Source organism: Rhamphochromis sp. 'chilingali' (assembly GCF_963969265.1).
Source record: "Rhamphochromis sp. 'chilingali' genome assembly, chromosome: 13".
Lineage (NCBI taxonomy): Eukaryota > Metazoa > Chordata > Actinopteri > Cichliformes > Cichlidae > Rhamphochromis > Rhamphochromis sp. 'chilingali'.
Genome location: NC_137940.1, coordinates 30589440 through 30615113, shown reverse-complemented (window position 1 = coordinate 30615113; position 25674 = coordinate 30589440). Strand labels below are relative to the sequence as shown.

General features: G+C 39.9%; 2 protein-coding genes across 9 annotated transcripts; one reads left to right on the top strand and one right to left on the bottom strand.

The window, feature by feature from the left end:
• Positions 1 to 3289: 3289 nt before the first annotated feature.
• slc43a3b (solute carrier family 43 member 3b) lies at positions 3290 to 22689 on the bottom strand. Of its 8 annotated transcripts, none has more exons than XM_080901823.1 (14): positions 17215 to 17330; positions 14343 to 14476; positions 13606 to 13872; positions 13358 to 13487; positions 11852 to 11898; positions 11675 to 11751; positions 10451 to 10543; positions 10218 to 10357; positions 8930 to 9036; positions 8663 to 8806; positions 8301 to 8408; positions 7766 to 7952; positions 6207 to 6327; positions 3290 to 6113 (listed from the first exon to the last, which is right to left on the bottom strand). In XM_080901823.1, exons 3-14 carry the CDS (start codon positions 13790 to 13792, stop codon positions 5991 to 5993), a joined length of 1464 nt encoding a protein of 487 aa, XP_080757949.1. In that variant the 5' UTR covers positions 13793 to 13872; positions 14343 to 14476; positions 17215 to 17330; the 3' UTR covers positions 3290 to 5990. The 8 variants fall into 8 exon arrangements, with proteins under 8 accessions (XP_080757949.1, XP_080757951.1, XP_080757953.1 ...); XM_080901825.1 differs by having other exon boundaries at positions 13606 to 13869; XM_080901827.1 differs by lacking the exon at positions 14343 to 14476 and adding an exon at positions 15276 to 15550 and having other exon boundaries at positions 17215 to 17317.
• A 1049-nt stretch (positions 22690 to 23738) lies between these two features.
• Positions 23739 to 25419, top strand: LOC308408799 (uncharacterized protein; the record flags this gene model as incomplete). Its single annotated transcript, XM_080901207.1, has 7 exons — positions 23739 to 23761; positions 23835 to 23890; positions 23960 to 24007; positions 24095 to 24235; positions 24322 to 24594; positions 24687 to 25261; positions 25337 to 25419. 7 exons carry the CDS (start codon positions 23739 to 23741, stop codon positions 25346 to 25348), a joined length of 1128 nt encoding a protein of 375 aa, XP_080757333.1. The 3' UTR covers positions 25349 to 25419.
• Positions 25420 to 25674: the final 255 nt, after the last annotated feature.

Here is a 25674-nt window from a genome sequence, read left to right as displayed (position 1 = left end):
GACAGAAGTGAGGCTGCCATAACGCGCCATCGGCCCCTCTGGCTAACACCAGTAGGCGGTAGGGTAAAGTGTCTTGCCCAAGGACGCAACAACCAGGAAAGAGAGCCCAGGGATCAAACCGGCAACCTTCCAGTTACAGATGCGCTTCCCAACCTCCTGCACCACGGTCAAGTCACTCACTTAAGGTTTAAACTCAGAAGAACAAACCAAACACACCTCAGCTGCTGCCCCTGGGAGTGAAAAGAGTGAGCTGAACGTGAGTGCAGTCCTTATATAATGTGTTCCAAGTGAGTTCAATTAAGGGACAAACTCCAGAGTCAACGAGTGTGAGAAAGTAAAAAAGGAAACAAGGTAAGTCACAAGGTAAAACTAAAATTAGAGAACAATCGTCTGTCACAATAAGATGCCACACATGACACACAAAATTAGTTTGTCCACTACAAGACAGAGGTGCACACCGGAGGCCTAAACAACAGGAGGTGTATCACTCCTCCTGGTTTCCACCTCGAGACAGTGTTTACGTTGCCTTTGGTGGCTTTTTGGCAGGTACTGTGACATTCACTGGTACCCTCACTGGCACACAAAACAAAACAACTGAAAATGCCCTTTTTATTGTTTCTTCCTGCACTAAACATGTCAACAGTATTCAAAAAAGATCATCATGTATATAGATTTTTTAATCATATATATATATTAGTGGTCTATCAATAAAATTAAAAAACAAAATAAAAGACTCAGCCTGGCTGCAGCTTGTTCCTATGTCATCCTACATCAGTCATTCAGTATATTCACTTTTAGAATTTATATTCAGTGTTAATTGTAGCCAGGCTCAAAGTGTTAATGCTAGCTTATTTTTAGTAAACAGCATTGTGATAAGCAAAACTAGGGTGGCATGAGATCATTATATGATGGCACTTGCCACCCCATGCTATCCCTGTAGATCCGCCCCTGGCCACAAGAGCCTCAATACTTTTAGTACAGCACTTAAATAAATGTACTTTCCATCCATAAAGAGTATATAAACAGAGGCATCCATCATTTTTTGGCCATGTCTGATGTCCCATTAAGAGACCAGGGACCTCACAGCCTTGAACAGTTTGTTTAGTGCTGCAACTCTAAGCTCAGAGTAGATGATGGAGCCTGATGAGACACTTATTCATTCAGTTTCAGGCATAAACTGTTTTCCTATTAGCTGCCATAGCAGATGGGAGACAGCAGATAAAGGCTGACAATGTGAGGCCTTAACATGTTTTTCTCTTGTTGGACCAATCACAGAGAGCGACACAATTTAGTTGGCACAGCTTGAGGTCGCCTATTAAATCTGTGTGTTCATATAAGACATCCTCTGTCTCGAGAACATATTCATATTGATTAGTGCACACAATTCACCTCATTAACAGACAACCTTATTTTTATCTTCCACTCCTCCCGCTCTCGCTCCTATTTCTGTCACTCATTTATGCAAGTCTGTATTTTTAAATTGGCGAGATGCTGAGGTTGTGATCATCAATGACGCAGATGCATGGATGCAAGGGAAGAACCTGTCACCATGTGCATACACACTGCGTACACACACACACACACACACACACACACACACTTGATGTGAAAGACTTTGTTCAGTAGCATCAAGTTTTATTTTTAATTTCAGGGCACAGCAGGTGTGGGGGAGTGTCCCTGTTATTTCAGGTGCCAGAGATTTTCCCCAAGTATTCTTCCCCATCTGAAATCTCAGCACTTCCCACAAAAACATGGCAACTGCCACCCGGATTGCCAACAGTATGAGTATGACTGGAGAAGTCATGCTGTCCTCCAAGGCTGCCGTGAATCCTGCAGGTGTGAAGTGATATCAGATCTGTTTTCAACAGATTGAGCACAACACTTCTCTGACATTAACAAACTCACATCCAACAATGTTTTAAGAACATGAAATGATACAGCTTATAGAATCTGAGGACTTGTCTGGTTTGTTTCATGCAAACATGCACCACCTTCTTCTAAAGATGGCAACTACATTGCTCACTCTGTCGTTTGACCTCTGACAGTATCCTCGGGGCTTCAGGATGTGTGCTGGCAGCAGGTAATGCACGGTCTACCCTTACAGGTCTGATGAGCTCACTATTTGTAATTCTATTTTATGCTGTTCTGTCACATATTGTGCTGGTCACATATTTTGAGCACGTCCCAAATTTCTGGATGCATCTCATCCAAACAGAGGCCGTTTGAAACCAAGGATTCATAAAAGTTCTTACACACAAACTGGTTCACACCTGTTAGCTTTGATGTTTTAAATTAGCAGAATAGGCAGCTTTTATTTAATCCCAAACTGGGAAATTCACTTGTTACATACAGCAGCACATGGACAGGAAGAAAAAGTGAATTAGATTTAAAAATAAAAATGGAAAAAATAAATGAAAACTGTGCACAAAAAGCCAAAATCCTATACTATGTACAAATGGTTACTATATACTGTAAGAATCTGTCTCATTTCATGTTAAAACCCTTCACTTGTCTTCTGTTTGGACTAACAGCATTCTTTCCAGGTGTGTAGTCTTGAGATTGATTTCCTAATGTTAGTCTTTAATTCTGCAGCAGCAAACTGAAGATCTAATATTCAGTTTATAAAGCTGTTTAATGCATCATGAGTTTTATAAACAGAACAGCAACTTTGCAGCTCTCTTTCCTCAAGTGCACAGCAGTGACAAGCGAATTAAGGTAGCATGCTTTGAAGCTAAAACACAATGATCTTTTTGCTGTCAGGCAACCACAGAGCCATCGCATGTGAAAAGCCTCAATACTTCATGTTTTTACACATGGCAATTCCACCTCCTTAGCCTTTCAGTGCCATAGAGATGGGGAGCACGCAACATCTGTCAAATTAAAAGAGAAAAATATGTGGAACAGAAGCCTCCTATCCTGGTAGATGGTCCTTTCTCCCATACAACGCACCCACAATGATGGCAGCATGTTTAGTTTTTCAAACTTAAAAAAAAAAAAAAAAAAAAAAAAAAAGACTAAGGTCACACAATGACCCAGTCTTCATCACCATAAATAAACCAAACCTGGCTGAGCAGGTGCCAATTATCTTCAGTGATGGTCTTCAATTATTCATTTAATATATCTAGTGGTTTATTTGTTGCTTTAAATCCTAAATAATGTATAATTATATCACACACACACACACACACACACACACCTTTAGAAACATATTGCAATAATACATCATTTGGTCAAGTATTCAAGCAACAGACAAAACATTCAATAAATCAAGGACAAAAAGCCACTAATTGTCACATTTATTGAAATATAGTATTGGATATGTGCATGTAAAATATACATATACTGGACATGTCTCATAGGTTTCTTTACATCATAATTGCACTTTCTCTTTGGCACCTGCACATGAGGATATAACAGTTTCACCACAGTTAAAAACTGAAACTGCATTCAAGGCTAATATGAATTCCCTTTACTATACTATAGATAATATCAAAAGACTTTGTTGCTGAAAAAAAGAAGTTTGTAGGTTAAGACAGTGCAAAGTCTGGAGTAGTTTCTTTAGATTGCTTCCAAGAGCTCAGATTTATTTATTTTAAAGGTGGCTTTGAGCAGTCTAACCTACAAATAAAATGCCCAAGATAATGGTTTGATAAGGTATATTTATAAAAAAAAATTAATTTGCACCAACAAGGAAACCCTAGCGTTACTATGTAAAAACTTGGCACATCTCGGCATGGTGAAGTGTTGTCATGATTTGTGAAATTTTGACCATAGAAAAATGTAAATCTATTTTATTCCTACGTGCGATACATCTGGAAAACATCTTGTCAACAGCTTCGTTTTTCAGCCAAACAAAGATTCCAAGCACACTGGCAGTGCAGTAAAAGCATACCTGATAAAGTGAAAAAACAAAAAAAAGGCACAGTTGAGCACTGTCAGTCACTGACCTTCCCAGAGCCTGAACCTCACTATGAGGCAGTGTGGGATCATCTTGACAGAGAAAGGAGCAAAAGGCAGCCGATATTGAAAGAAGAGCTTGCAAAATATAAAGAAACGAGCGATGGGTAAACACTTTTGCACAGTACTGTTTACATGCAAATTTCAATATTATTACTACCTCTTAACACTTGGCACTTCAGAAAAATACTTAGAGTCTGAAACAAATACTATAGGAGACATTCCCTTTAACATCCTTCACATGTCAACATTACCAGGTACAACACATTTAAAAAAAATAAAAATAAAATAAAAAGGAAACCACGCTCCTCCACACTGAACACCTGAAAATTCACATCCTGGACGCAAACAAGCATCCCTTACTGTTGATTATTGTCATGATGTCAGTGCAGTTTGTACCATGTGCACTGAAGCAAGCAGATGGCAAAGTAGTTTTTATACTCTCCACTTCCCTCATCAACCATGTTTTTGACGTACTGTCAAGACATTCCTTAAATAGCTCAAAGCCAAGAACGAGCTTACAATTATTGCTTTTGTTCCCAAATGTCCCTTATGTTCTCACTATAGCCACACTGTTGGTCCTTTACTCATTAGAGGTAAAAACACATAAAACACAACACAGAGAGAGAAGTTGAAGATGTTCACACTGGAGCAATGACACAATATTTAAAAACAAAAAACAAAAGCAGTGTATTTGTTGAAAGCATTTCTCTGCCAAGGCTGGAATTCCCTCCATACAATGTGTGAACAGAGCCCCTGGATCCAAGACTTCATCTGGACCCAAGTTACTTTCATATTTGCTCAGGAAAATAAAAATTATATTTCACCTTGTTTCAATCTGATGTGTACTTGCAAAATTATAATCTCCCCCAATTTCATGGAATCCTTACTTTTATAGTAACTTCATAGAAAACTTTGTAACTTCATTTAGTTTTTATGCAAATCCATGCATACCTTCAGTATCTTGCCAACAATCTAGCAATTGTTTGAAAGAAAAGAAAAAAAAAGGATGTAATAATAAAAGTGCATTAAAACAAGAATCAAGACATGTCATAGTTTTTGCACATATATTATTAGGGCAGCCAGCATGATTACAGAAACGGACGGTAAAGCAGGATTAGAGAAAAGGACACATTAGCACCATCGGTTTGTTTACATGCTTCAGAGACAGCAGCTCAGAGCCTGCTTAAACTCTGAAATTGCAAAAGGGAGTTAAAAAGCTGCAGAGCAGAATCTTTTCTATGACAGATAGTCATTTTTGCACTGGGCATACACAAAGCTTTGCGAATGCACACTTTACAATCTGAAATTCATTTACAGCCAACTTATGGTACGTAAAAAAAAAGAAAAGAAAAAAGAACAGCCAGTAAAGTTAGTATCTGAATGCTTTGTTGTTCTTCAGGCTCTGTCTTTCAGTAGATTCAATCTAAAGCAAAACGATGCAAATATTAATAAAACGGGCCGAGCAGCAGTTTTGTTTTAAGTACATTTGAGATGATTTTTATGAATATTCAAAGAACTGTGTTTGACAGATGTGTAAGGTTTGGTTGCTGTTTCAGTGCTGGTCTATAGCTACATTTGCACTGCTGTGGAGGTGTGTGTTAATATAAAGTGAGAATCATGTGAGTGTGAAAAAAACAAAACAAAACACACAATTAATTTGAGCAAATCAGTAGCTGGGGAAATTATTAAAATGAACGTCTGCAAAGGAAAAACAGGCAATAGAACCAAAATGCAGACAAGCAGATTATTGGTGCGGTGAAAGTAAAGCCCCATATAATTATATAAGCACAGTCATTGATTAAGAGGAGATCTCACTAATATAAGATGCAAACTTTGGTGATCCTCAAAGAAAAAGACCATTTGTAGTTTTAAGAAAAATCAGCTTCTATCATTATTTCAGTACAGAGCCTAAAGAGCAAACAAATACTTCCTGTCAGGAATGTGGGAATAGCACTTTAACCACATGAAACAAGTTGAAGAGGTAATTCTCACTGGTAGTAAACTTATAAGAATGAGTTACTGTACAGACTTTAAGAAGACTGCGTCATGGCTTTATTCTTGACCCGCTGGGAGGAAACACTTCGACAGTGCAGGTAGACTGAGAGGGGGTGGATGAAGGCCAGCAGGCTGAGCAGTGTCAGACCAATGTTCACCTGGAAAAAAAAATGGAGAAAAAAAAATGATGAAGATGTGAGGAGAGAAAGGATGAGATAAGGAGCAAGGATAGATCATAAAAATGTATTTACATATAATGGATCCCCATCCAAGACTTTAACCAGAGCAAAGCAGGGATACTGCAGCAGCGAAAACACCGCAGACAGAGCCATGACCAGACCATACAGCTTCCCAAAGTGGCAGGATGGGAAACTAAACACACAGAGCGAGAAAGTAAGGAGGAAGGAGATCACACAAGAATTATTTAACCAGGACAGGCAGCAATAATGTGGAAATAATTACTTATTACAAGTATACTATATTTACATGCAGTCTAAGAGCATTTGTATACATTTACTTGTCAGCAGCTAACATTAAAGACCCTTTGATGCATTTAAAAATATGAAGCTGTGGTAGAGATGATGTCACTGAACAAACTTATAGACCATCCTGGTCCCCCTCTGTACAGACTGAGCACTTATTACTCATGCAGCAGCTTCCTACAATGCATTATTTGTTCTGCTGACTTCACTTTTGTTGATTAAGTATTTAATATATTTGGTTTTTTTTAAATACATTCATTTTTTAAATTTAGATTTATACTACTAACAAGGTATTTAAATTATGCTAAACTGGTACTAATGGGCCCAAAGTCTGCCAAGAAAATCCACCACCAGCCTGAACTGCTGATCCATGCTTTCATGTTGTTTACATCTAATTCTGACTTCAAGAGTTTAGACTCAATGTTTTTCCAGTCTTGTGTTCTTCTATTGTAAACTGCAGCCTCAGCTTCCTGTTCTTAGCTGACAGGAGAGGCCACTGCGTGGTCTTCTGCTGCTGCTGAGATGCTCTTCTGAGTACTTTGGCCGTGGCAAGAGGTTTGAGGTATTTGAATTACTTTTCTCCTCTTATGATCTAGATCTATTTACACACCTGGGGTTACTAATTTTTTATTAATTTTCACCCAGAGAACTGCAGCACAATGGATGTTTTCCCTTTCTTTGACCAACCTTTGTAAACCAGAGACAAGATTGCCCCAAAAAAAAAAAAAAAAAAAAAAAAAAAAAAAAAAAAAAAAAATCCCAGAAGTTTCCAAAATACAAACTAGCTATTTTGTAAGATTTCGCTTTTAGGCATTACTCTACTTACTAAAATAATTTATTTTAATTTGCTGTGTTTGACTTCATTTTAACTGCTGTAGCAAAAGCATATCCCAAATTTGGATGAATGAAATGCTTCATGTTATAAACACAGCTGTTATATACTGCCATCTAGTGATCTAAAGAGGAAATGCTGAGTAATGCTCTCCTCTAAACATTTTTAAAGACCAGTGTGTAAACCTGCCTGCCTCTATGCACATGTGTATATAGAGGTTAGCTTATTTAAAAACAAACAAAAAAAAAAAAAATTACATGCCTCATCAAAAACAATTCTTTCTGATAAGTTTCTCTTTTGTTATTGTTTTTCACTGTTTTGATGGATGAGTCATCACTAAGATATGTGTTTTATGTGTTATCTTTTTTAAACCATAGATTTCTTATCTTTTGTGTTTCATTAAATATCAGAAATATTTCGTGGAGTTACAGTTGTGTTGAAAGAGTGCTGTGAAATGTAAACTATTCATTGATTAGCGTGCATGTTTGATACTCACGCCACACTGATGAAGGCCGCGTTGCCGCCATAGAGGAAGGAGCGGTTGAGCACCTGCAGGATGAAGGTGAGGTACTGAAGAGGCAGGTATGGGGTGGAGGCACAAATGGAAAACAACAGGCACTGCAGGGCCGTCAGGAAGAGAGAAAGCACCGTCGCCCGCAGGTCCACCTCCTGCTCGCTCTCCCCTACAAACACAATAATGACTGAAGTGTGCATGTCGCTCTTTATGAATCTGCAGCCAGCCTGAGGGTCTCTCTTCAGATGAGACTGAAGATTAAAGTGGACAAATCTTTATATACTGTATGCAAGTTTCCTTTCTTCTCCCCTATCATTAGTCTGAAATAAAGTAAAACTTAAACAAAACTTCAAACAAGGTATAAAAAGACTAGTTTAAATAGCATGCACAAAAACTAAACCATGACAGCATCTCATGTAAACCCATCACTGAATGAATTCATGAAAATTATTCAATCCACACAGGGATGGGAGGTGTTGTCTTTTATTCTACATCAGTATTAGAGTCATGGTGTTACCTTCAGCTCGTGGTTTGCCCTTGTGTCTGTCCATAATGAGGCCGTTCCAGGGAGCACACAGCACGCCACATAGCTGGGTGATCGCAAAGGCATTGGTGTACTGACTCACTGCAGGGACACAAACAAAATGGATAAAAGGCAGAGTCCACCAAAATATGAGACATGATGGTTCAAAAGGCATCAAAAACATGGAGTTTTAGTTTGTAAATCACTGCACTTACTGTGTAAGATAAGCCAGTTTATTAATGAAGCAGAATTTAGACACTGATGCATTTTCAAAGTACCTAACGCATGTTGATTTAGTAAAATTACATTCAAGTGCTTAGAGCTGAGACTGAGTGATGTGGTGTTTGTGCGATTACCCAGTGAGGACTCTCCAGCTGTGAGCCTCTGCAGCATGGGGTTTAGGGTGCCAATGAACAGGTAATGCCTGAGCTGCATCACTGACAGCCAAAGCAGATGCCACATGAAGAACCTGGACAGCAAACAGTCACGGAAACTCTTCTCTGAGAGAGACGGGAGATCACAGAGATGAGGAAAGAAGGCAAAGAGATAGGTAAAAAATCACAGTGGATAAGTGCACTGTGTATGATTGGTTCATTCTTTTTCTTTCCAAGTTGGGCACAGACCTTGCTTTGCAGATGCATCCTTGTTGAGCGGCACTTCCTCTACCTTCTGTGCATCTCCGTTTACCGCCACCTCACCAATACGATTGTCCGATTTACCACAGGTTATCCTGAGGTCAAAGTCACAGCGGGGTTAACGGCACACAGAATGGACCGAGCGAGTTGTTTTACATTTACTTTATGAATTGAGTTTATTGGAATTTTAAATTATGCAGGATGTTTGCATGGAGATGTGGGGGGGGGGGGGGGGGGGGGGGGGGGGGGGGGAGGTAAAAGTTGAGCATTCAAAGCTTTTTCTTATTACAAACCTCATTCAGCCACTAACACAAATACACACAAGTCAGTTTTCCTATCTCTAAGTCCTTTAACATAGCATTCACTCTCAGACACATGCATCAATTTGGGGTTCAGTATATTTCTCAAGGATACTTTGGAAGTTTGGTGGTTTGATTCCTGGCACCTCTAGTCTGCATGTCAATAAGCAGACAAACGTTTCTACCTTTTGAGCTACAGGTGAGGAAAATTATGCACAATTATAAAATTTCTGCTCTTATGATCAGTTTTAGACTTTGTGTTTATATTGGCGGGGACTCTAGTGCATTTAAAAAAAAAAAAGAAAAAAAGGCTGTCCTCATACTGAGGTTTAACTGTTCTGTTGATTTTAATACAACTGATGTCCTCATCATTGGGCCTTTGTCATCATTGGCTGTAAAGAGCTCTCTTACTCAGCTTACTGAGTAAGAGCTTTCTCAGTAAGCACTGGATGCATGTTTGATCTGTTTCCTATGAAAACAGGAACTCTCTATGAGGAAACTATTCTGACCACAGTGCTACACTGATTCCTCTTTTTGATTTAGCTATGGCACTCTCCTTTAGCACTAACTCTGCCCTCCTTGTCCACTCCAGGTTTTGTTCATTGGCAGCAACACAAACACAAGACAAACTAATCAAAGTAAAATTAAACTCATGCATGATCATTTCATGCATCTTCACTGCAGTTTTTATTTTAGCAACCACGCTGCAAGGTACATTTGGCACTTTCCAAACACATTAGTGCTATTGTAAATGTGAACTGACTGGTCCTTGCATAAAGCTCAAGCAGAAATGCACTACATAACATTTCTGATTCACCCAGTCACACTTTTTCTGCATCCAGGTGCTTTCTATCCAGCATTCCCACTGATTAAAACTGCGCATCCCTCCTCTCCTTATGGTCCTTTGTCATTTTAGAAAAAGGACACTTTGTACTTTAAGTGCAGACTCGTCTGAGACGTCTGCCGTGGATTCATACCCGTATGTGTAGTTATCCGGCAGCGGGTATGGAATCAATTTCCGAGGCAGCAAGAAGAAAGTCCTGAGCAGGTGAACGACGCTGCAGGCGGACAGAAACAGGAAGGAGGAGCGAAGAGCGATGCCACGTTCATGCAACAGCTGCAGGAGAAGAAGAGATGTAGTGGTGATCATTGCTACACGAGACAGCATCAATATATCCTGCTGATTCTTTTGTGTGTAAATGTTTCTCACCTTGATGACGAGGAAGAGTGCCGAGGAAGAATCAAAGGCCCCGTTATAAAGAGTGATGATGGTGGAGCGACGTGAGCCAAACAGGTTTCCTACCTTTAGGAAAATTGAATTAAATGTTATTGTGGGGGCTCTTTAAAATTCTTAGTTGATATTGGTCCCCTCTGCATTCATCTTTCTGTTGTCTATTGTAAGTTTCTGGACAAAAAACACACATTGGGCATACCTAAAGTTTTTGCTATCACTGATAGATACAACTGAAGGAGATTACGTCTCTTGTACTGAGAGTTCCTGTGAACAGCGACCAAATGCAAATTCAATATTTGTACCAAGTTTATCTATTTTCCCCACGAAGGGAGGGGAGAATAGATAAACTTGGTTCAGTTTTTCAGTTAGGAGTCAAGTGTGCACAGCTGAAGATTATTTTTAAGTTCTGTGCTATGGTAGATAACAGCTCGAGCCGACGTAATTTTAGTGAAAATCGTGTCAAAGTCAAACCAAATGTGAAAAATGCAGCTGCCTTACAGCAGTGAGCTACAGCATGAACACCGATCCATCTCCTGAACCTTGAGACAGCTTAATGTTTGTCAGTTAGGTTTGGAGCTGAAAGTCTGCACTTCAAATGACACCCAAGTTGTTTGATTTAAAAATCCAGTGTACAGAGGCAAAACTACAAAACCTGTCACTGTCCAAACACTTGGCTGTAGGTCTTGCTCGAGGGGGAATGTAGAATGTGGTTCAAATTCATAAATCATCGTGGCCTCCCCAAGAGGGATTTGTGCAAAAAAAGTGTGGTGAAGATGGTTTCTGTGTTTTGGCTTTGTTGCAGTTTGCTGATAGCCTGAGGAAAGAGTGGAACGTCTTACATTCACAGAACACAGATCACAAAAGGTCACACAGTCGAACCTCTTTCTTCACACAGTGCTTTACTGACAAAGTGGGCCATAGATGAGTCAGTTAGCAAGTTATAATCATGTGTCTTTCCAGCTCTTTCTGGTGATCTACACACAGAGCTCACAAGCAAAAGCGCATTTCAGAAGTCGAGAGGTTTAAAGGTTTAAAATGTGACAGGTCTAAAAAAGGTTTTACTTTCCCAAACAGGAAAATGATCAAACCGACATTCTAGAAAAATATATAAGAGTTTTTTTTACAGAAATAGTCAAATGTATAATAAAATTTATTAAAACTGCCTGATGTCGCAGCAGTAATCTTAAACTGATCCAGTACCTGCATGTTGGTCATCAGAAATAAGATGCCACCCACAGCCAGGAGGGAGAGAGCTGGGAAGAGCAGGATGGCCAGAGCTAAAAAGGAGAAAGAAAAAACAAAAAAAAACATAACAGCTGTAACATTTGTGTTCATGTTGATATTTATTTACTCTGATCTTTATTTGAGAACTCTCACCTGAAGTAGAAAAGGCCACCATCACTGTACCTATGGTGTAAAGAAATCTGCAATTGAAAAGTATCATTTGTTATTTGTGCCACACAATTTGCTAAAACAATTTGATGAATTCTTGATCATTAGTGTCCTAATAACTGTGCAGCACTTTGGCAAACTGGTTGTTTTGAGATGCGTTACATTAACACACCATCACTCACAACCAAGTAAATGTGCTTCTGGTGCCGTTTGGAGAGCTTTAATTTCCTTTTCTTGGCCTAAGCATCCTCATCTGCACTAGGTGCCTCTTCTACAACTACTAGCATTCCTTGGCTATTTATTTTCACCCCACCCTGTATAACTGGAAACATGAATCTGTTCAGTGCCAGTCTGTTATTGTGGATTTAGATATTTGGGGCAGAACCCTGCAGAGGTATGTCTGGTGTTCCATTACATGATTAACTTTGAGGAGGGATGACAGCTTAGTGTTGGATTCTGAGCATCTGGAGGAGAAAAGAAAACATTACTCTGTGATTAACCGTCTTTCCATTTTCTTGCCTTCCCTGCTAAATCTGACATTTAATTGAACTTTAGACGGCATCTCTGGCAGCAGAAGAAAATATTTCCCCTTACTCTACTTTCAAAACAATCTTTGGCTATCGCACATTAATGTGAGTTTTTGTTAGAAATCACGAGGAAACTCAAAGATCAGACAGAGATAGAAAAATAATGCTCATTTCGATTTAGGTCATGGGGTCAAATTCAGATATTAATATTTGTGACACTAGTCGCCTAATTTGGACTGTTTTATTTACGTCCCTAACTTGTGAGAAGCTGAAATACTGTGGTTCCTCAAGCCTCCAAATCTGCTGTCAGATCAGATATCCAAGTATTTCAGGAAAGTCATGCATCCATCATTCTGTGGTAATCCGATTTATGTGCCTGAAATTCCACATTTGCCGCGCAATAATTCCTGATATCTTCCCTAAAAGAAAATTCTCAAGTAGTTTTCTAGATGATGGAATTTAAAAGTGGACTCTCAAAAACAGATGCTATAAAAACATCTAACCACCAACTTTAACTCTTGAAATTCAACATGACAGTAAGGACCAGAAGTTTTGCAAAAGTCCTATTACAGAGTGGATCCTTCCTCTGGAATTGTCAGGAAAATCTGGGATAACATTTTAGTCAAAATATGCCTGTTTATCTAAAAAACAGACAATCTTTGCAGTTAGGAGGGTTTTTTTTTTTTGTGGGTTTTTTTAAGTCCATTTTATTTGTGGGCAGGATATATTAGAATTACCTGCAGAATTTCAATAAACCATCACATCTCGAGGAAAAACTAATTAAAAGTTGCACTGTGCAGTTGTTGCTCAAAAGTTATGACATCTTATTGGTGCTCTTTAATAGTTTACCACTTCATTTCTCTTAACATGATTGTTGGGCTTTTAGTGCCACATAAGAGTACATTTTTCATATGAATGTTCTTGATTAGAATTATTCATTGACTATTTAAGGTGCTGGACTTACATTCCGTAGAGCCGAGTCACTGTAGTACCAAACCGATCAAAAAGGAAACCATTCGGCAGCGTCAGAAAGTTGTTCATAAAAGACGCAATGGTAAAAGTAAGCGAGAACTGTTCATCCTGTCCGGCGCAATCTGCAGAAACAAAAGTTAGAAAAGACAGAAGGAACAGGTGATTGATTAATTTCCATCCTTCAGCCATTTTCAAGCTTATTGTTGCTCAAAGTTGTGAAGGTAAGAACATCACACTGACCTAAAACGAGTGTTCCATTGACTCCTGTGCCGTTGACACACAGAGAGCTGAAGTAGCCTTCTTCCTTGAGGACAAACACAAGAGAAGCCCAACCAAACACGGCTCCAGCGAAACACAGGCACTCCACCAGACCTGTGGTGAAGGTGAGGCAGCGCTGCACCGATAAACCGCTCCCAGACCCTGGCATGGTCGCACAGGCTCAGCTCACACTCACAAGTACGTCACAAACTTGTACACAGTCAGAGGGGGCTTCACTCACAGCACCTGCTAAAAGAACCAAACCAAAATACTGCATTTTATTCTTATGTTTAAAGAAAAATAAGAATGATGTGACCATATAACAGCAGTCATTTATTTTGTCTAGCAGTCGTGGTTTGTTTCCATTTCAGGCCTGTTGCTGCATGCCAAGCTCTTCCTTAACCCACCTTCCCTGTTTCTCCATCCCTTCCAAATTGAAAGGGAAAGACTACAAGAAATCTACTACAAGAAAATGAAAAAACCCAAAACAGAACGCCTTAAATCAAAACCTTTTCAGCTGCGTAAGAGCTGTAACTGAAAACATCTGGACATAAAATGCCCTGCTCAAGTTTAGGTCACACCTCCAGAGACACATATTGCATGAATTCATAGGTTACACAAAAAGAAGTTATTCTTACTAAGATTAACCTCGTATTCCACATAAAACGCTCTGCTGTTCAGTTACAATGATTTCCAGTTCATTACCGTCTTGTACTCACAGTTCAGCCTCCAAGCGTCTCTACAAATGCTCTTAAACCACAAGCTTGAGCCTCTCGCGCTTGCTTTATATAGAACAGTTCTTCCTTCCTCTTCCTCATCAGTTCCCTCCCTCCGGTTTTTTCTCCTCTCTGCTCTATAGGAGAGAAAATATTCTTCGCGGTGCTAGTGGCTAAAGAAAACAAACACTTGCGCACGTATAGCCGGCCAGATAGCAGAGCCACATACACTGTGGGAGAAAGGACAGATGTGGATGCTGGGAGGCTAAGACAGTTTAGCCAAAAGATCATGTGACTCAGACAGGGGAGGGGGAAAAAAAACAAAAAAACGTGAGTGCGTGTGGAACCCTCTTTGTCACAGCTGGTGCACGTGGAGAAAAAAAAAAAAAAAAAAAAAAAAAAAAAAAGGATGTGTGATGGGTTTTCTCTCCTTGACAGGCTGTAAAAAAGATGCTGCAGTAACTCATGACTCTCCACGGTGCTCCAGGCTGATGAGAAAATGCATAATTAGCCCCTCACTAAAATTAAAAGGAGAGGGTTAGAATAAGGCTTCTACATAAGGGATTAACTTTGCATGCAACTCCCCCCCCCCACAAAAAACGTCATCCAACAAGAACGCAAAGTCAAGTGGTGACACTGAGGGGGAAGAGAGAGAAAAAAAAAAAAAAAAAAAAAAAGCACAGATAGTCAGAACAGAAAGATTTCACTACTCTAATAACTTGTTACAATGGAGTGAAATGAGTCAAGAGTAAAGTGCCTGGAGTGTTTGATTCTGTCTTACTCATTAAACGAAGAGTCAAAGAAAGCTGCACACCACACTGAAAGATTCCAGGCCAAAAGCCTCTGCTATGTTCGTAGATGGCCCTCAGTTTGAATTCAGGGTACAGACACCTCTACTTTTAAGATTAGGCTTAAAAAGTTCCTTTTCCCACTCACCAGAGTGAGTGGGAAAAGGAACTTTCCCACTCACTCAGAGATGAATTCCCAGTCATTCATCTCTGGCTCTCTTCCACAGCCTGTCTTTTATCCAGTCTTCCTCCCTTACACCCAACTGGTCGCGGCAGATGACTTCCCCTCCACTAGCCTGATTCTGCTGGAGGTTTCTTCCTGTTAAGAGGGAGTTTTTCCTTCCTACTGTCGCCAAGTGCATCCTCGTTGGGTCATCCGATTATTGAGGTTTTCTCTGTAGTTTTGTAGAAACTACTGTTCTTCTATATAAATAAAATAGAAGTTGATACTAGTGACAGATGGAAGGCTATTGGCAGACTTAAAAACCCATCTTCAGCTTGTCTAGTTTCTAAAGATTGCACACCACGTTGAAATATTCCAGGGTTTTGGCTAATAGCACTTTGGAAATATCCTGTTAGGTCAAAATACTATTTTTTTTCTATCAACCTGTTCTCTTTGGCACTTTTTATAGATTATAAAGATAGAAACTGAAATACATTGTGTTACTAACAGCCAGTTCCAAAAACAAAGTGCTTAAAGCTACAATTTAAAGCTGGTTCATGCCAAGTTGTCCGTTATGTGTAAGCAACACTGCTTCATCCCTTGAGAAACCATAAATATTACAAACTTGCTTATTTAGTATCCCTTGCTCGGATTTGATTTTCCCCTTTTAGGAAGACAACATGGGAAAAACCTGTAAAACTTGCCTGACCCACTCACTCACCTGAATAAGACGTGCCCAGTCCTGTAAAGCAGCGTTCCCCAATCCCTGGACCACGTGAAACGTTCGGTACCGGGCCGCGAGAGTTGAGGCTCGAGTGTGAAATGTATGGTTTTCAGGGTTTTTGTCGGTTTTCAGCGTTATTTTGTTATCGTTTTTTTTTGTCATTAACTCTGTTTTCCTGGGTCTTTTCACGTGTGTTATGAATAAATCTTTTTTTCGGTACCGGTACTAGTTTTATTTTGTTGTATTTATCCGCGACACTTTAAAGGCCAGTCCGTGAAAATATTGTCGGGCATAAACGGTTCCGTGGCGCAAAAAAGGTTGGGGACCGCTGCTGTAAAGGACTATTCAAAGATTCTGACCAAGTTCAGGTTTGTTGGAGTTCTTTCTGTCTCACATAATTCTGTTCATTACATCCAAATATTCCACAGTGCTCGATTCCTCAGTGTGAACTCTGGCACAACGCATATGCGAGTGGACCACATTGCACGGTAAAAAAGTAAGTGTCACGCTCCTTTCAAATCAGAAGTGCTTTCGTCCAACAGTGTGCCATTTTGCAGATATTCCGGCTTACTGCAAAAGGCAGTCATAAAACACCAGAAAACACACATTACACATCCCAGTTTTTGTACAGTATCCTTAGTATCAGGGGAGCAGTGGTTACCACCATTGCCTCACAGCAAGACAGTTCTGGATTTCGATCCAGCTGCTGCTCGTTAGCTTTTTTTTTTTTTTTAATTATATTGCTGGTAGTTCTAAATTGGTAAATGAGCCTTAGCCCTGTGATTAGAGCGGTGTACCCCGACTCTTGCCCTGTGCTAGAGATATGTTCCATTCACCGTGCAACCCTGAATTAGACAAGCTGAACATAATGGCTCGATTGATATCCTTCACCTATTAAATAATTCATCTTCTACAGTGAAGGTGAACCTTCAAAATATGTGGTTGGTTTCTAACACATGAGACAAAATTCCATATTATAGCTTCAAGGATAGGCCTTTGTTTTTAGCATCCAAATATTCTTTAGGTCCCTCTATCAAAAATGTTTGCATGATCAAAGTTCAAAAAACACACCACTGGAACAAGTTCAGTAACATCCATTCATTCTCTGCACTCACCTAAATCCCTCATACAGGTTTGAGGTTTCACAGCCTTGTTACGACTTTAAAGCTAATGTGCAGTTATAAGAGATAACTAGCTTACCTGATTATTTTGATTCAACCATTTTTCGACACAATGAGTTTTATAGAAATTGCACTAATCACTCTTTCTCTGTTGCTGGCATTAAACGTCGACTGCTCCAGGTCTTCATGGTTACTCAAAGCAGGTGGCTGAGTTGTTTGAAATACAGAGGCTAATGGACCAAACCATTTGTTGTGATACCTGTGGGGTTCATGGATTTTCTTTGTGGTGAGTTTAGTTGTTATCCCTGTGATTTTTCCCCTTTGCATCCATAATGGTTTGCTCCACTACTCTAGGTTCATGGTGCTCTCGTGTGTTTTAGCTCTCTTTGTTAAAGTGAGGTTTTGTAAGCAGTAATTTATGAGCAGTGTTTATTTAGTTCGCCCTATTTATTTGCTAAATTTATATGTCTTGCATTAAATATTATTTTTAATGCTTTTATTTAATTTTGATTGAAATGAAACCCACTTTTTCAACAGCACAGCTTTGCCTGCTTGGTCCCCTACAGTCACTGAGACAGCCTGCACTCAGACTCCAGAGATTATTGATTATAACCAGATGGTGATTGATTTTCTGTCAGTTTTCTTTAGTTTGAGGTTGTTGGGAAGGATGGAAAATGGCGACAGTGACATTACAACAAACAAATAAAGTAATTTAATTTCACCAACATGTGATTTGTTTGTATTTGCATTTTTGGGTGTGGGATGCCAGGATGTCACTGTTGCTAAAGCAAACGAGAAAACGCAGCACATATTGTTGTGTGAGCTATGTCAGTTACAAAACAAACTGTTTAAAGTCATTCTTATTACCTTATTGTTTTTGTATCAATGGGTTTCTGCTGCTACAACAAGTTAAAGAGGGTGTTATGAGAGGGCAGAGATGTAAATGGAAGTATTACTATAAAAACACATATATATCATCATCACTACTCATCACAAGACACAGCTCACACACTCATGGCTTGACACACAACAAGCTTGAGCACACTTCCTGAAACCAAAGCTTTCTATGTGCATGCAAGTGGAGCTATAGCCTCACTGGAAAGATGACCAAAGGTCTTAAAGCACTGATGCAAAACAGATATTTTGTTCCCATTCCTTTAGTCAAATCTATGAGGAATGCCAAAGGGAACACAGTTTGATGCGCATAAAATAGTAATCAGAAATGGTCTCAGTGGAGGAGCAGCTGTCACAGAGCCATTTTTAAAAAAAGGGAAATGTCGAAAAAAGGATGAGGTATGCCAAATTACACAAGAACTGGACTGAAAATCAGCAAAAGGTCTTGAGGAGTGATGAAATTTTATTATTTAGTTATGGATGGGTCTAAGTTCACCCAGTAAAGTCACTGTGGCCCTTCAGCTGAAGTCTACTGATACGCATTAACACTAAGTTACAATAATTAATACAATTTGGTAATGAAAAACGTAAACATCCATATTGCTGACAAAAGTGAGCTCAGTTATAATTATTCAGTTAAAAGTAGTTTAGTGCTTCTGCAGCAGTCGTGGTAACTAGCATGGCTGAGGATGACACTGGGCGGGCTGGCCTATGCAGGTAAACTGCGCTCTTCTTAAAAACAGCCAGAGTTCACAGGACAGTATAACAGGCTGACACTCGATTGGCAATAAAAATATTAATTAGCATCAAAAAATACACATAGTAATCTTAACATTAAAAAGTTCTCTTAAAGAACTAAACCCACATCAACATGCAATGAGCGCTGATTCGACCAGTGCTGCTTACAGCCTTTGGCCTGCCCACTGTTATTTTCTCAAGACCCAAAAACATGGTTGACCTGAGGCAGATTTTGGAGGTTTTTTTGAGTTTTAAAGATGAGAAGCTCCTCTCTCCAGAGTGACTGGAAGAGTTAAGAGTCGACTGACTGCCAGCTAAGTTAATGTTAACTGGCAAAGTAAACAAAAGAAACAATGTTGTGCGACCAGAAGTTATGTTATTCAAGTGTCACTCCCCAAAAGTTAAGGCAGCAGCATTTAATTATTTTTCATTATATTTATTCATTATTATCTGCTCCACTCACCACTGTCTGCTCTAGCGTTTTTCTCCTCTTCCTCTTTTTCACTCACAGAACTTTAAATCCTCAAATTTTTCACTCATTGGTTTTTGTTGTTGTCTTTTGGTTTGTTTAAACAGGATCATGCACATCGCAAAACGTGAGTGACTGGAGTCAGGTGGGGGCCTCATAGGGAGTCAAGGTCTCTCCTACTGTCACTGCAAACTTTGACCACCACCCACCAATCAACAACTTTACAGGTATTGATGAATGGATTTTCTTACAGTTTTTGTTGTAAGCTAGGCTACAACAAAGCTAGATTTTCATCTGAGTCTGCAAAAAAAAAAAAAAAAAGACAGGGATGCATTTCACTATAAGATCAGATCACCAAAGAGGACTTTGGTAATAATGTGCTTCATAAAAGTGATGCTGGAGCTTTTTGGGTGTATCTGGAAGCTTAGAAATTTGTCTGATTATGAATCGAACCAGGTGCAGGTGTCATTATGGTTGCCTTTAGGGTTATGGGCTTTAGGAAAAGTAAATGAGTGTTCTGATATGAAAACACATGCATCTATATGATTATTCATGTGATTGGACATAAACATACATACATGCATAAATCAGTATTTTAGTGTGAGTCTTCTGCAGAAAATGACTGTGATCAATCCTCAGAAGTGATGGAAATCTGTGTGTGTGTGCTGTATTGCATAACGGGCAGTCAGACACACTCTTCATTCGTGCCAGTCTGATAAGTGCCAACATCAGCAAACCGTTGGACAGGAAATTGTCACATGTCATCGAATTTATATTTCTTTAAAATTCGATCCCCAAATAGAGAAACCACGGGACATCACACTCACTACTTCCTCTTTCTGAAAACGTTTAGGTAAGAGAAAAAGTTAGTGCCACATGTGACTTATGAGATTAGCTGGTGACAAAAATTCTAAACATAGGATTTTGTCACAAGATTTACAGTTTTATTCTTTAGCTTATGTGTACTGTTCAAAAATGCTGGCGAGTTTTGGCTTGCACAGTGCGCGGCTGTCAGGTTGGATGAGGAAGCTCCTCAACTGAACAGGTGTGACGTTTGTTTGTGACTTCTGAAACCTGAAGTTTGGCATTTTGCCTGCCACCAGGATGTTTTTAAGAGCCATCAGTCACGAGTTAGGGGGTGGATCTGACTGTTGATGTGGCGGCAACTTCTCAATAACAAGTGAGCTCGAACCTAAAACAAAATGATGATCATGTTGTAGTAAATAAGACTTAAAACTATCAACTGAAGCCATAACCAATCAGGAAAGTATCTACTGAGTTCGTAAATCAAGTGAGCAGCAGGGTAATGTTGTCATAGACTCCTGCACAGTTGAAACAGCTTCACTTTTTCACACCAAGAGACCAAATCTTTGTTATTGCATACGAAGGGAGTCAAAATTGAAGTGAATGAGAGTACCTATGACTGAATGTGAAGGTTCACTGGTATGAATGAATCAATGACCATGTGACCTTTGGCAAACGGACAAACACAGACCTAGTTAATGTTTAAAAGTTAAAGAACAGGCGTTTTTAACTCTTTCCCCCGTAAAGATGACATCTGACAACTTTCCCCGCCCACCCTTAATGATGAATTTTCACACTTCAGTATAAATCACTAAAGATGAAAGATTTGAGTTTCTCTCTAAATAACAATCTGTTTACTGACAACAAAGCATTCATATATGCATAATTAATGATAATCATTTTTCGTTTAACTCGGTGGACATATCTGAACACCAAGAAAACCCTTCCACACACATGATCGATGATGTAGTTGATGCATAAAAATGCAGTTACTTGAAGTTTATAGGACGGTAAAGAATCTTCTAATTTCATTTTTTAAAATTCCTTTTAAGACCACAACCACATTCTTCAGATAAACGTTCAAAAATAAAGAGAGGGAGCTGTGGATTTTGTCCCAATCAATAATACTGATATAGACTTGGACACAGATATCTCGGCCTTCTATCTTAAAAGCCAGAACGATAACAGCAGGAAGAGCAAAGTAGCAATAGTCGCCCTTTTTGTTTGTGACAACAGGAAATGGGTGTTGTTTTAAGACAGACTTGCAAAATTAGGAAACTATTCTTTAAGCACACATACATTCACACACCGTCACTTTATTAGTTACACTATGCTAGTACCTTTTGCCTACAGAACTACCTTAATTCTTTGTGGTACAAGGTGCTGGAATCCCTGCTCAGCGATTTTGGTTCATATTTACATCACAGCATCACACAGTGGCAGCAGAATTGTCTGCTGCACATCCATGATGCACTCCTACATTGAACCACATCTGAAAAATGCTCTTTTGGATAAGATTTGGTGGCTTTATAGGCCATTTGAGTACAGTGAATTTCTTAAATGGTGAGTTATCCTGCTGGATCCCTTTATGACCACAGTGTACCCATCTTCTGATGGGAACACTATGGTCGTAGAGGGATGGACATGGTCAGTAATAGCGTCCAGGTGTTTAAACAATGCTTACTTGGTAGTCCAAATGTTGCAGCAGAAATCGATAGTCATCAGACCAGGCAATGTTTTTCCAATCTACTATAAGTACCATTCAGTTTTGTTGAGCTTCAGTTTTCGGTTCTTAGGTGAAAGGAGTGGTACCTGTTGTGATCTTCTGCTCCTGCTTCAAGGTTCTGCATAACTTGCTTTATAACCACTGTTTATTTGCATTACTGTTACCCTCCAATCACATCACATCAGAATGACCGTTCACCTCTGACATCAACAAAGTGCTAATGGTTTGTTTGTGCTCTGGCACAAGCAACCACGCAACCTCCAAAGGCACTTACATCACATGAGTCTGACCACATCTTTAGATTAGGTCAACTTTAAAAGTCGTTACATTTAAAACAATGAGTGTAGTTGCATGTGATTCTACTAATCAGCTCTTACTCTTTTTATTTGCTGTATGCGCTTAAAAAACACAAGAGGCGTCAGTGTGTTTTTTTTTAAGCTGTAATCTTGCTTGGTGCAGTGTCTGCACAGCCAGACCCGTATGATGTTGATGCTCTGTTTGTGTGCACACACAAAACTGCAGGCAGGCCTGCCCTCATTAGAAAACAGCTTCGAGTCTATTTTTAGTCGGCAGCTTTGTCTGAAGTCTTTGTAAGAGGGGATGTACACTTACGTGATATTGTGATCTCCTGCAGCGATCCCATTGTCCATTAAATCCACACATTGTTAGTCCTGTAACATGAAAGCAGCCTGGAGAAAGGACTCGGGAGGCTTCTGCGCTCTCACACACCCTCTTAGTATATGAGTACTAGCTGGTTTGCTGCTCCCAGCTCTGGTCTTTGCTCAGGTTTAATCCTCTACAAAAATTAATTTCTTAAAAAGAATCAAATATTTTAATTAGAATAACTTTAAATACTCATTAAAACTTGCATTTGCTCGTCTTCACTAAATTCGACTCCTTGTACTATTCATCTGTCTCATGATGAACTAATAGCTATGTGTTTGATATACGCTAGCTCGTGAAGTGTGCCTACGGTCCTTTTGCGCCACCGTGTGACCATAGGAAAAAAATGCGCTGAATAAAACGTAACAATATTGTGTTCCGCAGGATTATAGGATATAGGATTACATGTAAATAAGAATAAAGCCTCACTGGTTTGCATGAGAGTCATCAAAAGTGTGGGAAAACTGGATATATGAATACATAAATTAAGAATAAAAACAAAAATAACAAATCATTTCTTGCGTTTTTGATACTGACATGTTTACTTCTTCTTGAACGACCTACTTTCTCTTAAGAAAACAAGTCGGATGATTGCCTGAAACCACATTTGATCATTTCCCCTCTATCTCTAACTATAGCTGAGTACTTCTTCCACTGACATACATTGTAATGTACTGTGATGCTGAAACATCCTCTTGGTGTTTATGTGTCCTTTTCCTCCCCGTTCTCCAGCTGTTTCCGGCTCCATAGCTGAATGTTTTTACTGGTGAATCTTTTTGTTTGCGTGTAGTTGTTTACTTCTTTTATCATTCTCACTCTAATTCCAATTCTCTGGTCCTCTCAGTGAATAGTTATTGAAAGGGATTTCTTCCACTCCCTCCATCACCAGTACTACATTGGTGTGATACTGTGATACATTATTTGTGTTTTGTTTTACATTTTTTATATTGACGCTGAAATTTTCAAACAGACTAGAAATCTGATCAAAGGTGATGCTGTGCCTCAATTCACAACAAAGATCAACAGAACAGTGAGAGGAGAAAAAGGTGCATTAATGGTTGGATTAAAGTTGCATTTGCTTTCAACAAAAAATATAATCATCATCAACAACAACAAGAAAAAGAACAAACACAAATTAAAATGTGTTATCTTCATTCAAACACCCGAGCAGTTTACGCTGAAGCGTGATTCACTTTTCAGGCAGGTGTTTCTTTTTTAGTCATTAGGCTCTGATTGGTTAAGACTGCTCTCTGGCAGCATTTATAAGCCTTCACCTCAGTCAACTTTATTGCTGGTAGCCTTCAGAATGATGACAACAGACTACTTCTTGGGGTATGTGGCAAGTGTATTTTAATTTCTGATCTTCTGGCCTATTATAGTTAATGATCTTTTACAAATGTTTTAGGGGTTCAGTCCTTGTCTTGCTGATTGTGCATATATGCAGCCTTCCTCTTGAGAAAGGTAGGTGAAACTTTTCCATATATACAAACTGTAGTGCTTAACTTTTATTAATGTTTCCTTCTCCCTCAGGCTATTATCCAGGCACTCCTTACCGGAGAGGTAACACAAACACTGCAGGTAATGTTGCCTTAAGCCAGGGTGGCCCTTATGCATACCCATCCTTTGTTGTTGTACCTTATAATGCTCAGTATGGAGGGGTTGCAGTGCAGCAGCCTGGTGTCTATCAATATGCTCCCCAGAGCGTGCCAGTATTATATACTGGCTCCAGTTCTTCTGGTCCTGCCCAGGCTGGAGGATACACGACTGGCTCCACACAGGGTGGAGGTGCTGTTCGACCTGCAGCTGGTAAATAATGGAATATTTCATGATGCACTACAAACATTTATTGTGAACATTACCAGCAAGTGTTGTGTGGCTTTCTCTTTCAAAAGGTTCAAATGTTGGTGTTTCTACTGGAGGAAGCAGCGCAAATACTGGTGCTAATGTTGCCCTAAGCCAGGGAGGACCTTATCCATACCCCTCCTCTGTAGCTGTGCCTTATAGTGCTCCATATGGAGGTGTTGCAGTGCAGCAGCCTGGTTTCTCACATGCTGCTCAAAGTGTGGCAGCACCATACACCGGCTCCAGTTACTCCGCTCCTGCTCAGGCAGGAGGAAGCACAGCTGGCTCTGCACAAACTGGAGCAACTTCTCAACCTGCAGCTGGTACCTAGTGTGATGATGCAGTATAAATGCAATCATTAGGATCTCCTGACCCGAATCCTTGGTAACCTTGGCTTAAATTTTGCTTTCCTTAGAAATCAACTGGGCTGTCCCACCTCCCAAGCTCGGTGAGGAATCATCACCCAACCCTCAAAGCCTTGCCTCTGGCACAGCTGAGCCTGGTGCGCTTCTACCACCAGTACCTGCGTACCAACCAGGAGAGTTGTCCCACTATGAGAAGGCTGCTGAGGCTGGGGACTACCAGTCGGAGACAGAAGAACTAGGTCGCAGGACTGTCCCAGCTACGATGGACTCTTTTGCTGCTGCGGGTGGACTGGCATCCCCAGGCTTTGCCACAGGACAGTTTGGAATGGGTGGACTGTGGGGTAGTCCGTATCCATCCTTTGACTTCTTGTTCCTGACTGGCCAGTACCCTGCGGGCACAGTCAGTCACTTCAGCCAGGACTACGAGCAGGGACGAGACTACTCTCACAGCACTCACTACCTGAAAGACCACCCCTACCCCGGCTTTGCACAGTCAGTGGGGGCTGTTGGAGCAGCTCAGAGCCTTCAGACTCCCAGCTTGTATGTGAGCAGTCCAGTGGTGGGAGGTTATTACCAGGTTGGAGCACAAATGGTACCCGCTTCTTCCTACACAGGTGTTTCGCAGGTATGTTTCCTAATGTCTAAATTTTACCACAACTGCATGTTGTAATTGTACTTACACTTCCCTCTTGTCTTTCAGATAAAATACTAGCTGAATCCAATCGGCTTACTGAACTGGGCAACACAATGAACTGGTGAATGACTCCATGTGATACAATAAACTTGGTTTTCAGTGTTTTGAAACAGTGACTTCAGTCTCCTCTGTAGTGAGTGGTAATGAAGCTTTACACCCACCCTCCCTTGCTACTCCGGCAAGGCTCTAGTGCCTGTTCATATGTCTGTGGATAAATGCCAATTGCTGTAGTCAGCCTTGGATACTTAATGGTTCAGTAGTCTATAGCTTCTAGTATATCTTCGGTCTCTGATACAAAAAGCAAGACCCTAGTGTAAGGCCCCAATGATTTCCAAACTTGGGCA